This window comes from Castor canadensis, chromosome 7 (genome assembly GCF_047511655.1).
Source record: "Castor canadensis chromosome 7, mCasCan1.hap1v2, whole genome shotgun sequence".
NCBI lineage: Eukaryota > Metazoa > Chordata > Mammalia > Rodentia > Castoridae > Castor > Castor canadensis.
The window spans coordinates 147894330-147908560 of record NC_133392.1 but is presented as its reverse complement, the minus strand read 5'-3'; the positions used below and the strand labels follow the sequence as shown (position 1 = coordinate 147908560).

Below are 14231 nucleotides of genomic sequence, written 5' to 3'. Positions count from 1 at the left end.
CAGACAGTGTTTCAGGGCAAGGATTTGAGAACTACCAAGTACTTGTCCTATAAAAACCTTAGGGCCCCTTAGATAACATTTCCTAGTATGTTCTAATTTTGACAGTTTTCAAACTTTAAAGCATGATAATTATTAGCAAATGACATAATAATCTCACTCCCCAGTCCTCTGCAACTGTACACAGTCCTTTCTCTTCCGTGTGTAGAATATAAGTCACTGGGCTACAGGGCTTAAAAAGATGCCAAAGGGAGGCAATCAAGATGGCTGTGTTTGGAGTGCCTGGGTTGTAATTCTGGCTTTGCCATTTTCTAAGACCTGGGGCACATCACAGACCTGTTTTCCCTTCTGTAAAATGGGGGTAATAAACAATGATCATGGGATTGCTGGGATTAAATGTGATAATATATGCACAGAACTTGAATGTTTAGAAGCTCAATGAATGTCAGCTATTATCACTAGTATGTTAAATGCTATGATTTGAGTACACATTCCCCAAAGGACCATGTGTTACCCAGTAGCCTGTGGTGCTACTGGGAGGTGGCAGAACCTTGAAGAGGTGGGACCTTGTGGGAGTTACTAGGGGCATGCCCTGGAAGAGGATATTGGGACCCCAGCCCTATTCCTCTTTCATTTCCCAGCTGCCTCATACTCCCAAGTTCTGCCTCGCCATAGACCCAATATAACAGGCTTGTGAAAGTGTCTTTTTAGGCCTCCTTTGACATTACTGCAGAAAGGTATGCATGTTTCTCAGCCACAGTTATCTTTTCTTTCTCTTTCTGCAGGTCAAGGAGCCAACCGTGTTTCTCCCAGCACCTGCCGAGGTTCATGTCTCACAGTACAAGAAATGCTCAATGAACTCACTACACCACTGACAAGGACGCACCCTGACCCCAGGAATTGCTGGGATTATCTCTTGGGTTTGCTGCTCCCCTTTCTGTAATACAGAAGTAAAAAATTATAAATGTGTTCTACTTCAGCATACCTGCAAGAGAAAAATCAAACATTCCTGTACCTCAATGCAAGGAAAGTTTGTGTCTTTAATAGCTGGGGTTTTTCACTGTCAAGTCCAGACATGATGTCGAGCCCCCTTTCCATGATATTAAAACAAACTGTCCTAATCTGAATTTTGTGGTTAATAGAATGTCTTAGAAGGGACATTAAAATGATCTAAACTTCTCACCCTATGCCTGGTATATGAAAGAGCCACCAGCTAATTATTTAATTATTCAGTTAACCTTTTTTTATTTGGCAGCACTGGAGTTTGAACTCAGGACTCATACTTGTTAGGCAGACACTTGATCAACTTGAGCCACTCCACCAGCCCTTTTTTTGTGATGTGTGTTTTTGAGATAGGGTCTCTAGAACAGTTTGTTCAGGGCTTGCCTTGAAATGTGATCCTCTTAATCTCTGCCTTTTGAGTAGTTAGGATTATAGGCATGAGCACCGAACCTGGCCTGTTTTTTATTTTTTTGAGGCAGGATCTCATTGGGCTATATAACCCAGACTAGCTTTGAACTCACTACTGTAGTCCAGGCTGACCTGAAACTCACAATCCTCCTGCCTCTGCTTCCCAAGTACTAGGATTACAGACGTGCACCATACCTGGCTCAGTAAGTCTTTTTTAAAAGCACTTTGTTTCTTTGTTTTATAAAACAAAGAAATCAAAACATTCCAACTACTTTTGATAACAGAAAAGCAGGTAACTGTTAGTACCAGTACCAAGCACCTATAGTATAAAGAACCATTACTTGCCAAATAGGCAAAAGAAATCAGAACTGCTTTTTAGAATTAGGTCTCTAGGGTTTCTCTGTCAACCTTTGCAGAGCTGTCATATTTTCCCAGTCTGAGGATTTATCTGAACACTGAACACAGAAGACTGGACTGACATGATCATGAAAATAACCCTTAATATAAAATGATCCTTTAAACTTTGAATCACTGAATGACAACTCTAGAAACATCACTTACTATTAATACAAGGAAGCAAATAAACTGGAGCTGGCAATTAAAAATGAAAGTACTGATGTTCACTGCCAGGAGTAGAAAAGACTTAAGAGTGAGGGCAATACCAAATACTTTTGAGGCTACAGTGAAAACTTAAATAACAGCTACAGCTCAGCAGCTTTTAAAACTTCATGTTTATTCATATTTTTCAAAATATATGTACATAAAAAAAGGAAGATTTACAACAGGAAAGATTGCCTACATGCAACACCAATTCCAATGAGCTCATGATGGGACCACACATGATTATGATCGAATCCAAGTCACTTTCTCAAGTCCATATCCCAGACACACTGAAGCTGCAGAAGAGATCCCAGGAGACAGTGCGAGTGGAATGAATATAAAACAACACTTTTGCTCTGGCAGCACTAGAGGGGCCAGAAGATGCACACCAGAAAGTTTAAGACAATTAAAATGTCAAGTGCCACGGGGAAGATAAATGATAACCAGAAACTGGTATTTCTCAAGTAGAAAGCTAGTGCTATTTAACACAACTTCACAATACTAAAACAAAATACAAATTAAAAAGGGTTAGGTAGTAGGGCTTCATTTGCTTTTTTTTTTTTCCTTTTCTTTTTACTATTTCAAAAAGGAAGACACTTACTTGATATCAAAAGTGCCATGGAAGGGGGGACGACGACCCACAGATGAATCTGAAATCTAGTTTATATTAGTGAATTGTATGTTTTTCCACTTAACATTTCTGCATTAGCAATGATGTAATTCTCCTACAATTCCTTATAAAAAAAAAGGCAATCAGGAAGTGGTAACTCATGCTCCAAATATTAAAAAATATATTTTAACATTTGATCAAGGAGATTTTGTATGTTTTGACTTTTGGTAACCTAAGTAACACCAGAAATCAGATTCGATATATTCCTATACTTCCCCTTCAGTCAAAAAGCAAGTGGTGTAGAGAACTTGTGCTTGCTGCTAAGGGAATGCCATGCTCTGGCCAGTGGACAATGCCTGGAAATTCATCTAAGTGAGATGTGGCCCAAAGAAGTTGAGAAGCTTCAGAATCTAATGACATCACCCTGTTTGGGGCTATTTTCCAAAACTAAGATGTCTCTGTTATAGTTGGAGAGAAACGGTTAGTGGAGTGATTTTTATAAATAGGATTAATTACTATAGCTACAACTGATGTCTCTAGGCAGGCTTTGCAATTCAGTCAGTGCTGCCTGCCTCCTTTTACTTTCAGCACCTGACCAGCATCTTGTTCTTGATGCTTTCTACAAATATAAAAATCTTTGCAACTGTTTAGATAAAACTGGAAAGGAAAAACAAAACAAAACACCAAGTCAGACCGTAAAAAAAAAAAAAAAAAAAAAAAGGACCAGCAAAGAAGGACAAGTAAAGATTACATAGTTTAGAAAGTCCAGGATTATTGCAGAAATTAAAATGACTAAGGGAAAGGGCAGGCACCAAGAACAGCACCTAAAGCTAACAAATGCCTAAACTGGTTTATATTCCCTCCCCACAATGTTCACAGGGGAGGGAGACAAAAGTAATTTTAAAAGCATCAAAACTAAAACAAATGCACACTGACCTTATAAAATATTTAGATTTTGAATTTCATCATGATACTTTTTCCTATAAAATTTACTTTTTTGCCTTGAAAGACTTCTTCATGGTAGATTTGCCCTTGCCAGGCAATTTTACTTCCTTTCTTACATTGGCTGTAGGCTTTTTTGAGGAGCTCCCACTAGGTTTCTTGATAACTGAGGGTGAGGGTCTGGCTTTCTTGGCAGGAGTTTTGGCCTTAGCAGGTGTTTTCTTGGGCAGAGGTCTAGCTTTCCCGCGTGGAGCAGCTGGGACTTTAGGTGCAGGCTTGGACCCTCTCTGCTTCATAGATACAGCCTTCCCTGGGGACTTGGCTGGTGTTTTCTTCTGCAACCTGGAAGAACAAAAGAGCAAAGGCAGTCAGCACAGGAGACATTCACATTACCAAGACAACCAGATGCTTTGCCTAAAGAGAAATAGCAGAGGTAGAAGTCACTATGTTAAAAATACGAATGTGACTTGATTTTTCACTACAGACTTTACTAAAACAGTATAAAAATTCAATCAACTCATGGAATTCTATACATAATTATATGACATTTTCCCTAGGAAAATATGGAATTATTTTTCTCTGAATAAACTATGGTGTATACAGGTTAACCAATGAGTACATTGCTTGAAGTTTAGAGTCCCTGAAAAAAAAATTTTTTTTTGCGGTACTGGGATTTGAACTCAGGGCCTACACCTTGAGCCACTCCACTAGCCCTTTTTTGTGATGGGCTTTTTTGAGATAGGATCTTGCAAACTATTTGCCCGGGCTGGTTTTGATCTGTGATCCTCTTGATCTCTGCCTGCTGAGTAGCTAGGATAACAGGTGTGAGCCACTGGTGCCCAGCGCCCTGAATTTTTAAGGGAAAAGACAAAGAATCAGAGAAGGATCCTGAGTGGTTAAACATTTTTCTACCTCCACCCCTCTTATTAGTACCATTTTTAGCTCTCAAATTTTACTGTCCTGCCACAACAAGGATTCTTCACACATCCACACCTTCTCTTAGGTGGAGGCTCCTCATCCTCAGAGTCTTCTTCTGATGACTCATCCTCATCTTCATCCTCATCCTCATCCTCAGAACCATCTGGCTCTTTCTTTGGAAATAGAACTCCTGGGCTAAGAAAGGGGGAAAGAAAGAAAAGACAGATAAAACAGAAGTCCCATATAGAAGAGGGAAAATAATGTGAACCTAGATGTTCTTCCCTGGACATTTCACACTTCTGTCCATACTCCCTCAAAAATGCTAAGGTAGGTTACAAATATCAGGTTACAATTTAACCTATTTTGAACACATACACAAAGTTACCACAAACATATAAAAGTCCCAGACTAGGTCTTACTCCCTTCCTCCCACCATTTAATAAAACTGATCCATTCATCTAGTAAGCATTTAGTAAACTCCTGATATAACTAGAACTGTATCAACCAATGAGAACACAGTAATGAATGGCTGATAAGGCAGTGAATCTGTAGTGGTACAGAATTTTGCTTTCAAAATCCTGGCAAAAGATCTCAAAAACCTAGGTGCCTTCAAAATATGAGAGAAATTCAGCAAGGATTCTCTAACTCTTCTTTGCCCTTTATGGTAGAACTCTTGACTCCTTTGATTAATATGTCCTTAAGTTGTAAATTTTTAAATATTATACTTAATGTTTGCTGTTTGAAAAATTTAAATAATATGCATTTCATCAAGTAACATTTATGGTCACACAGGGAAGACTGCAAGTAAGTTACACTGCAGTGTTGTAAAACAGGGTCTCAGAGGTACACGCCATGCCACATTACTAGAACTGAGACCCTAAGAAGGCTAAAGCCCCAGTGCATAGAACCATGCATGACCCATAGCTCAAGGTGGATTTTTTTCAATAATCAAATGATGCATGCACAAGAGACAGGTTTTCAAATAAATATCCTGTCTCTACAATATGATGTAGATTTAGGATTCTTAGAAGCAGTCAAATGTTTTCCTCACTTGTAATGGACATTTAAATACATGTAATTCCTAGATAATCTTCCTGTCATTATCATTTAAAAAGATAAAGAATGAATGTACATCAAAATGACCATCAAAGGATCTCAAAGAATCTGTTGCCTGAATTCAGTAACAGTTGGCAAATCAATAAGCTCTAACAGGACAATCGAAATCCCATTTTTATGTGAGAACCTTTTGCTCCAAAACAATACTGCCTCAGGTAGTCTTTTCCAGTTTAGTCTAACTGGTATTAAGGGTGAGATACATTAAACCAGGCCTGTAACCTAGAATCAGTTTCAAGTGGCAATGGCCGAAGGCTTCACAGGAAGTGCTCACCTGGGGTAATAGGGAAAACAGAGCTGGAAGGTGCCACTGAATCCCTTACCAGAGATCTGCTCCATCCACCCATTCTTTTCGCACTTCTGCAAAGTTTTCTTCAGCAAATGCACTGAACAAAAAAATTTAAGAGTGAAGAAAGTTATCTAGTTATTAAGATCTGATAATTCTCTCAGCCACAATTAGATGTCCATCAATTCAATGTAGTATCATACAGTAATTGGCGTGCTAAGTGAATTCCCTGTGATCAAAGGTAACAGTAAACATTTATTTAGTGCCCATAAACTTGGCAAGAGTTAAATTATAGTGAAAAGAGACACAAGAGACAACTGAAATTCCTCGTTTCACAGAAAAGGAACTAGAGCCCAAAATGGTTAAGTGACTTGTCCTAAGGTAGCATGTAAATGGTTAATAGCAGATCCAAAACTAAGTATTTATTATTTCTATTCATTCAATTTTGTACCTATAGGAATTAATAATCGTCTAGGAGAATTATCTATAAACCTAACAGAATAATTCCTCATAAATCAGAAAACAGTAACAAAACAAAATCATGGCTCTTGAAAGTCTGTATCAATTCTCATCTTACAAAAACATACTATACGATAGTACAGTATACTATATATATATATTATGTATACATATGTATACACACACACACAAATATATATTAATGATACAATGTACAAAACACAGCTGCAAGCTGAGCATGTTGGTGCAAAAGCAAACAAAAAAGTCATTAATAAGACTTCAAAATTACTTTTCTTTTTTTGAGATGAGATCTTGCTATGTTGCCTAGTCTGGCCTTAAACAATCCTCTGAAGCAGCTGGGACTACAAGCATATACCACCACGCCTGGCCCAAATTACTTAAATAAAACATTCTGTTTTACATTTTCTGCTACTTAATTTCCATATTCTTCACCCTACATCCTTGTGCCCATTCTAGTAGTTTGCTGACAAGTTGCCCAATCTTACTAATCTTTACAGTATATGTAAAAATGCTAAGTGTCTAATTACAGAGTAGTCTCTAATCTCAAACTACTACCTTCTAGGATAAATAAACTGAGACAAAATCTGGGCTTAAGTCAATAAGAAATCATATAAACAATAAGTATTCTAAAACTCTGGCTTGGTTTCAAGGTGAAATTATGTCTTGGTACAAATTTGTAACTAGGTAAAAATATAATTGAAAGGTATTTTGTTTGAATTTAAGAGATTAATCTAAATTACAATAAAATAAGTATTAAGCTGGGTGCCAATGGCTCACACCCATAATCCTAGCTACACAGAAGGCAGAGATCAGGAAGAACGTGGTTCAAAGTCAGTCCCAAACAAACTGTTCACAAGACCCTATCTTGAAAAATACCCAACCCAAAAAAGGGCTGATGGAGTGGCTCAAGTAGTAGAGCACCTGCTTAGCAAGCATGAGGCAGAGTTCAAACTCTAGTGCCGCCAAAAACAAATAAATAATAATAAGTATTAGAGAGAAACTTTACAGCAAAGTAAAACCAATTTCTGATCAGCAGTCACTGTAAATTACAGATAAGCCTTAGCCACGTGTGGTGTGCAAACTTATAATCTTAGCACCAGGGATGCTAAGGAAGCAGGATTGTGAATTGGAGGTCAGCATGGGCTACATAGTAAGACCTCTGTCTCAAAACAAACAAACAAAAAACAGCACAAGAAAAGCCTTTGATCTCATCTGTGGTTCTTTTTGTAAATAATAAATTTGTTAAGTCATTCCCTCTGGTATTTAGAGTCAATGTTTTGACATTAGTAGCATGATCACTAGGGTTTTTTTCCCCCATAAGAAAATTCCCCTAATTTCAGTTAAATGACTCTTACTTTGATAGTTAGAATTGGTCCCTGGGTGGTTCTCTAGGACATACTTCTTCAGAGCAGTTGTGGAGCAGGTCTTCGGCTCATTCATGGCAGCAATGGCAGATAAGATTGCATATTCCATCAGGCTTCCACCAAGCAGGGGCTTCTCCCCTGACTTCTTCAGCTGTTTTCCAAGGAGGAAGAGAAAAGCATCAAGACAACACTCTCCCAAAGCAGGTCAAGATAAGACTCCTCTGCACCAGGTGGGTCGGAGTTCCTGCATTAGCACAGATATGTTTTACAGTAAATTGTCAGGTAAGGGACTTTCTCTTCCCATTCACCAGGTACTCAATCTAACTGAGGAGTCCCAACCCTCATGGAGTTATTTTCTTCTGTCCCTCCACCCACTCTAAAATAGCAGTAAGTAACCTAATGCAAAGATACTGACAGCTATACCCCAATAAAGAAGCTAAATTGTTATGCCTCAATAAATTTAGACTTTTTAAAATGTACTTCCTTTTTCTGAATCTGAAAAATGAGTAAGTTACGATTAATAAGGCTTTTTAATTCTACAGAAAAAATAACCATATTCTTACATTATCCCGCGCCAAGGAAAATTTTGATAAAATAGAAAAGTACATAGCATGTTTCAATGCTGAAAAATGGGAAATAAAGATTAGCACCAATAAGCAAAATGGGCAAAGAACATTATGAATGTTCTACAATGCTAGTTCTTGAAGAGTGCTCCATAAATCTCTAGAGGTTCTGAGACTTTTTAGGTCAACAGTATTTTCTTAACAAAACAATACATGAGCTGTATTTTTACTGTGTTGATATTTTCACTGATGACAAAAAAGCAAGTCAGCAAAACTGCTGCCACCTTACCACAAATCAAGGTGGCAACACAAAAATGTTCAAGTTGGGGGGTGGTGGTGGTAGAGGAATAGCTGAAATGGTAGAGCACCTGCTTGGCAAGCATATAGTCCAGAGTTCAAACCCCAGTACTACAAAAAAACAAACAAATTAAAAAACAAAAACCAAAAAAAACCCAACCCATGTGGTTATTGTCATCTCAAGATACACATGGCTTAAAAAAAAAAAAAGTGCCACTTTCACTTAGGAATACCTTTGATGACATAGAAACAATTACTTGATTTAAATTTCAACCCAAGTGGTTGTCTTCTTAGTAGTTTATGGGATGCAACAAAAAGAATGTATAAAGCATATCTGCCACATATGGAAGTATGTATGCTGTGGCCTCTGTGATTGAGTTGTGAGCTAAACTCGTGGTATTTTTTATGGATTAACCTTTACACATGAAGAAACAAGTGACTTATAAACTAGTCATTCAGACTTAGGGATGGGATATACAGTATCTTGAAAACAAATTCGCTGGCCATGGTGGCTTATGTCTGTAATCCTAGCTACTTGGGAGGCAAAGATCAGGGAGATTGCAGTTTGACACTGGCCTGGGCAAAAAGTTCATGAGACCCCATCTCAATCAATAAAAAGCTGGGCATGGTGGTATGCATCTGTCATCCCAACTACAGTCAAGTGCCTGCCTAGATAGAGTGCCTGCCAGGAAGTTCAAGGCCCTGAGTTCAAACCCTAGCACTTCAGAGAAAAAAATGAATTAAGTTAGCCTGGTGCTTCAAGAAAAACAGCAATATTTATTGCCAATGGGAAAACTCAATCTTTTCTTTCTTTTTGTTTTTTGAGACAGGGTCTCACTATGTAGCCCAGGCTGGCCTTAAACTTGAAATCCTCTTGCTTCAGCTTTCTGAGTACCAGGATACAGACCTGTGCTATCGTGTCTGGAAATATTCAACCTCTCAAGGCATTGTTTTACATTACTATGGGTGGTTAAAAGATCCATTCAAAAATTCAAGACAGACCAATGATTTTCAAGGTAAAAGAGTACAAGAACAAAGTTCCCTGATATAGAAAACTGAGATCAGTACAAAATATCACTGCAAGTCAAGCTACTGAATATAATTACAATATATGAAGAGAAAAGAGCATGAATATAAAGTCATAAGGGCTGGGGGTGTGGCTCAAGTGGTAGAGGGCCTACCTAGCTAACAAGTACAAGCCCCTGACTTCAAACCCCAGTACTGATCAAAACCAAAAAGCCATGGATATTTAAAATTATGTGGGGAAAACTGATAGAAAAAGAGGCTCCTGCAGAGCTGATAAAACAGAGGCCAGGAAAGAAGATGAAATGTACAAAATTCTTTTGAATGATCAAAAATATTGTCAGAAACAAATCCTAATGGGAACACTGACCATAAAGTTCTTCAGCAAATGAAAAAGGAAATGATTTTTCTTCTTTCTACCCAAGAAAAGAAACAGAAGGCACAGATGATAATACTGATGAAGATGCAGAGAATGTGGGAATCTTTCCCGTGACAGAACAGCTTACAAATAGTATCAGAAAACAGTAGAGACATTTAAAAAGTCATGTAGAAAAACTTTATAACCAAGTTTCTTTTTTTTTTTTTTGGGTGGCACTGGGGTTTGACACCCCCAAGTGTGTGAGCCTCACACTTGCTAGGCAGGCACTCTTAACTGCTTCAGGCACTCCACCAGCCCAATAATCAAGTTTCAGTGGTAAATTTAGAAGGTTTTAATGATGAAGATATAATCTCAGGACCTAAGACCATGAACGAGAAACTGGAGTTAGAAATCCAGCACTGTTGCAAGAAAAGGGGTCAAAGAAGAATGGTCTCTTTAAAGAGTAAAAAAAGAAATATTATTACTATTATTTTTTGTGGTACGAGGAACGAACCCAGGACTTTATGCATGCTAGGGAAACAACCCCTGAACTACATCTCCAGCCACAAAAACAGAATTTCAAGAAGACAAAGCTTTATAGAAGCAGCTATTCATCTAGGATTGGACAGAAAGGTAACTGAAGAGAGAACCAGTTGGTTAAAGCAACAGTTTTTAAATATGCCCACCAGAACTCAGAAAATGTGAAACTTCTCAGTGCCTCCTTAGGAAGTTCTGATCCAGACAAACTTGCAGTGTACTCAAGGCCACAGTAAAAGAAGTCTCACAGTACAAAATTTCCTATTGCTGCACCTTCCACTTCAGACTTTTGCCAGACATGTTCTTGTGTATGTGAACACAGGTCGAGGTAGTGAAAATAATACCTGAAGAAACTGAAACAAATCAGGCTGGGAGAGGATGTGCAACTCAGAAGTGGAGCATGGTGTCAACCTAGATCTGAGGTTACTACAGTGGCTGCTCCTGACACAAATTCTCAAGTGGAAAAAAGATGTCTTGTGGACCGGATTTTTTTCATTAATATGTGCACTGAATTTAAAATCTAAGTTTAAACAGGCTGCATCATAAAATCAATCATTTCTAATAATTTAAGATGGTCTGAGTTGAGCTGAAGCCCTAAATCTACTTAAAAAAAAAAAAATCCAAAACACAGAATAGTAGAAAACATTTGCAAGTCATGCATCTGATGAGAGACTTTAGTCTAGAATAAAGAACTCATAATAGCCCAAAAGATGAACCAAAAGATCTGAACAGACATTTTACCAAAGAAAACAAATGGCCACTAAGCATATGAAAAGATGCATCGGTGATCATTAGGGAAATGCCAATCAAATGATTAAAAACCCACTTCATATTCACTAGTACGGCTACAATAAAAAAGAGACCTAATAAAATCTGGCAAGGATGTAAAGAAACTGGAAACCTTATACACTGCTGTCATAGGAATGTAAAATGGTACAGCAGTACTAGGGTTTGAACTCAGGGCTTCATACTTGTGGGGCAGGCATTTTACTACTTGAGATACTCCACCAGCCCAACTGCCAGTTTCTTAAAACATAAATTTACCATGCAGCCAACAAGTCCACTCCTAGTTACATATCCCAATGTAATAAAAACATACAACTTCACAACGTGTCACAGGCAGTATACATAATTAGCTAAAAAGTAGAAATAATCCAAATATCCATCAACTCATGAATGGATGAACAAAATGTGCTGGATTCATACAGTGGAATACTAATTTGGCAATAAAAAATAATGGAAGTACAGATACACGTTAAAACACAGAAAATCCCAAAAACATTATTCCAAGTGAAAGAAGCCAAACACAAAAGACCACATAATGAATGATTATACCTATATTCAAGTGCAGAAAAGGCACATCTACATACAGATAGAAAACAGACCTAGCAGGTTGCATGAAGCTAAGGTGGGAATGATGAGTGACTGCAAATGGGTACAAGGAATCTTTTGGGGGCAGTGCAATATATTCTAAAATTGCACTACGGTTATAATTATACCATGGCAAATATACTAAAATTCACTGAATTATAAATCTTAACTTTAATTGTGTCTTGATACATAAATTATACATAATAAAGCTGCTAAAATAAATAACCTGTCACTTACTGAGTTTTGGTGTAGTATCAAGGAATATTCACAACTATCTGAAAGTTATCTTAAAATATCCTACCTTTTCCTAACTGTATTTCTATGTAAGGATGGATTTTTTTCATAAAACCAAGATATACTAGAACAGAAACCAGCTGTCTATTAAAACTAGACTTTTAAGGGCTCCTCCTAACAAACTTTTTTTCATGAAAAATGGATTATTTATCTTAACATGTAATGGATTTACTATTGTTATTTTTAAGTGAATTAACAAATGTTTAAAATTGTCCTTGGTTTTAATTTATTTTTGAGACACGGTCTTACTATGTAGACCAAGTTGGTCTGAAACTCACTATGTATCCCAAGTTGGCCTCAAACTTGAGAACCTCCTGCCTCAGCTTCCTGAATGCTGGGATTACAGGTGTGCCACCATGCCTGGCTGTGCTTTAATTTCTGATATAGTAAATACCAATAAGTATGACCCATATAAACAAAAACCCTTTGGGGGATCTCTATAAATCCAAACCCAAAACTTAAGAGAACCACTTGTCTACATCCAAGCCCAAATTTAAGAGAACTACTTGTCTATATCCAAGCCTTTGGCTTCTAACCTGGAATGTCCCCGAAGCACCTTTGCCAGTTATTTGTTCTAACTGGCCTCTTTCTACTGCTCTCTGTAGAGCATTCTTCAACAGCTGGGGCCTGCAGAGAAAGACAAAAAATAGGGATAAACATATCAATGAAAGAAAAATTTGAAGAAATAGGTCCAGGGCTATTCCTGGATCTAAAGTTCTGATTCTTATTTTATGTAGTACTTTGTTAAAATGGACAAAAATGCCTGCATTCTTAAATAAGTGGTTTTTTTCTTTTTTTTTCCCCTAAGCAAAGAAGCTAAGTTATTACTTGTACATAGAGAACATGGGCCATTTGGAACCAATTTTCAAACTGCCAGGCCATGCCAAAACCCTTAATATATTACCATCAGACCATAGTGACAGGCTTGAGTAGCAGCAAAGCATAAGAATCTTTTTGTTTTGAGATGGGGTCTTGTTATGTTGCCTATGTTGGAGATCAGTCAAATAGAACACTGACTAGAAAAAAACAATGATAAAAAGTCATTTGGAATTAACTGGGGACATCTAAACATGGAGTGGATATTAGGTATTAAGGACTCATTACCAGGAATGGCATTAGTATGGTAGTTCTTTACTTTTTGGGTATTTTTGAAAACTTCCAAAATCAAACATTGAAAAAGTAGTAAAAGACCTCTCTACCATGTGAAGATGAGAAAGTAGTCTGCAACTTGGAAAGGGACCTCTCAGAACCTAGCCATGGTGGCACCCTCATCTCAGAGTTCCAGAACTGTGAGAAACAAATTTCAAAACAGTAATTGTGATAAAGCAGTCAAGGCAGGCCTATGGTGATGACTTTTAAGATGTAAAGTAATCAGAAATGGATTTTGGGGAAGAAACCATTCAGGTAAAGGATTGTGAAGGCTCTGAGGCAGTGAGGAAAGATTCAGAAGAATGGACACGCAGTGCCTTGTTTGCTGCTTTAAAAACTTTAGCTCTGCTGGGTACCAGTGGCTCACACCTATAATCTTAGTTACTCAGAAGGTAGTTATCAGGAGGATCACAGTTCGAAGCCAGCCTTGGACAAATAGTTCACGAGATCCTATCTCGAAAATATATGACACAAAACAGGGCTGGTAGAGTGGCACAAATGGTAGAGCACCTGTCTAGTGTGAGGCCCTGAGTTCAAACCCCAGTACCATCCCCCCCACAGACACACACACACACACACACAAACCCCAAACCCCCTAGCTTTTAATTGTGAGGAAGCGTTGGGAAACCACTGGAGTCTGAGTAGAAAGGTGTTATGATCTAAGTCTTTTAAAGTCATTCTCACGGTGATGCTAAGAACACACTGAAGGGGAGCATGAAAAAAGCAGGAGATCATTGTTCTAATACAAGTAAGAGATGAGGATGGTTAGGAAGAGAGTGATTAATAGTGGAGGTGATGACAAGTAGCCTGTTTATTGATAAATTTCAAAGACAAAGACAAAATAATTGCTTACAGATTAGATGTAGGTACATTAAACAGAAAGACCAGCACAAAGCCAAGGATTTTAGCTTCAGCAACT

The 14231-nt window shown here is 37.8% G+C and overlaps 1 protein-coding gene and 1 pseudogene across 10 annotated transcripts in view; one reads left to right on the top strand and one right to left on the bottom strand.

Moving 5' to 3' along the window:
* Positions 1–2120: 2120 nt before the first annotated feature.
* The window catches only part of Hp1bp3 (heterochromatin protein 1 binding protein 3), a 37010-nt gene continuing 24899 nt past the window's right edge, over positions 2121–14231 (bottom strand). For 9 of the 10 annotated variants that reach the window (XM_020168645.2, XM_020168647.2, XM_020168649.2 and 6 more), the window contains 5 exons: positions 12700–12790; positions 7712–7871; positions 5865–5976; positions 4553–4672; positions 2121–3901 (listed from right to left, as the gene is read on the bottom strand). In XM_020168645.2, the coding sequence (XP_020024234.1) occupies positions 3607–3901; positions 4553–4672; positions 5865–5976; positions 7712–7871; positions 12700–12790 (778 nt within the window). In that variant the 3' untranslated portion in view covers positions 2121–3606. The remainder of the gene's footprint in view (positions 3902–4552; positions 4673–5864; positions 5977–7711; positions 7872–12699; positions 12791–14231) is intronic. The other variant, XM_020168651.2, reaches the window with a different exon arrangement.
* On the top strand, positions 8932–10846 carry LOC109689691 (afadin- and alpha-actinin-binding protein-like; annotated as a pseudogene).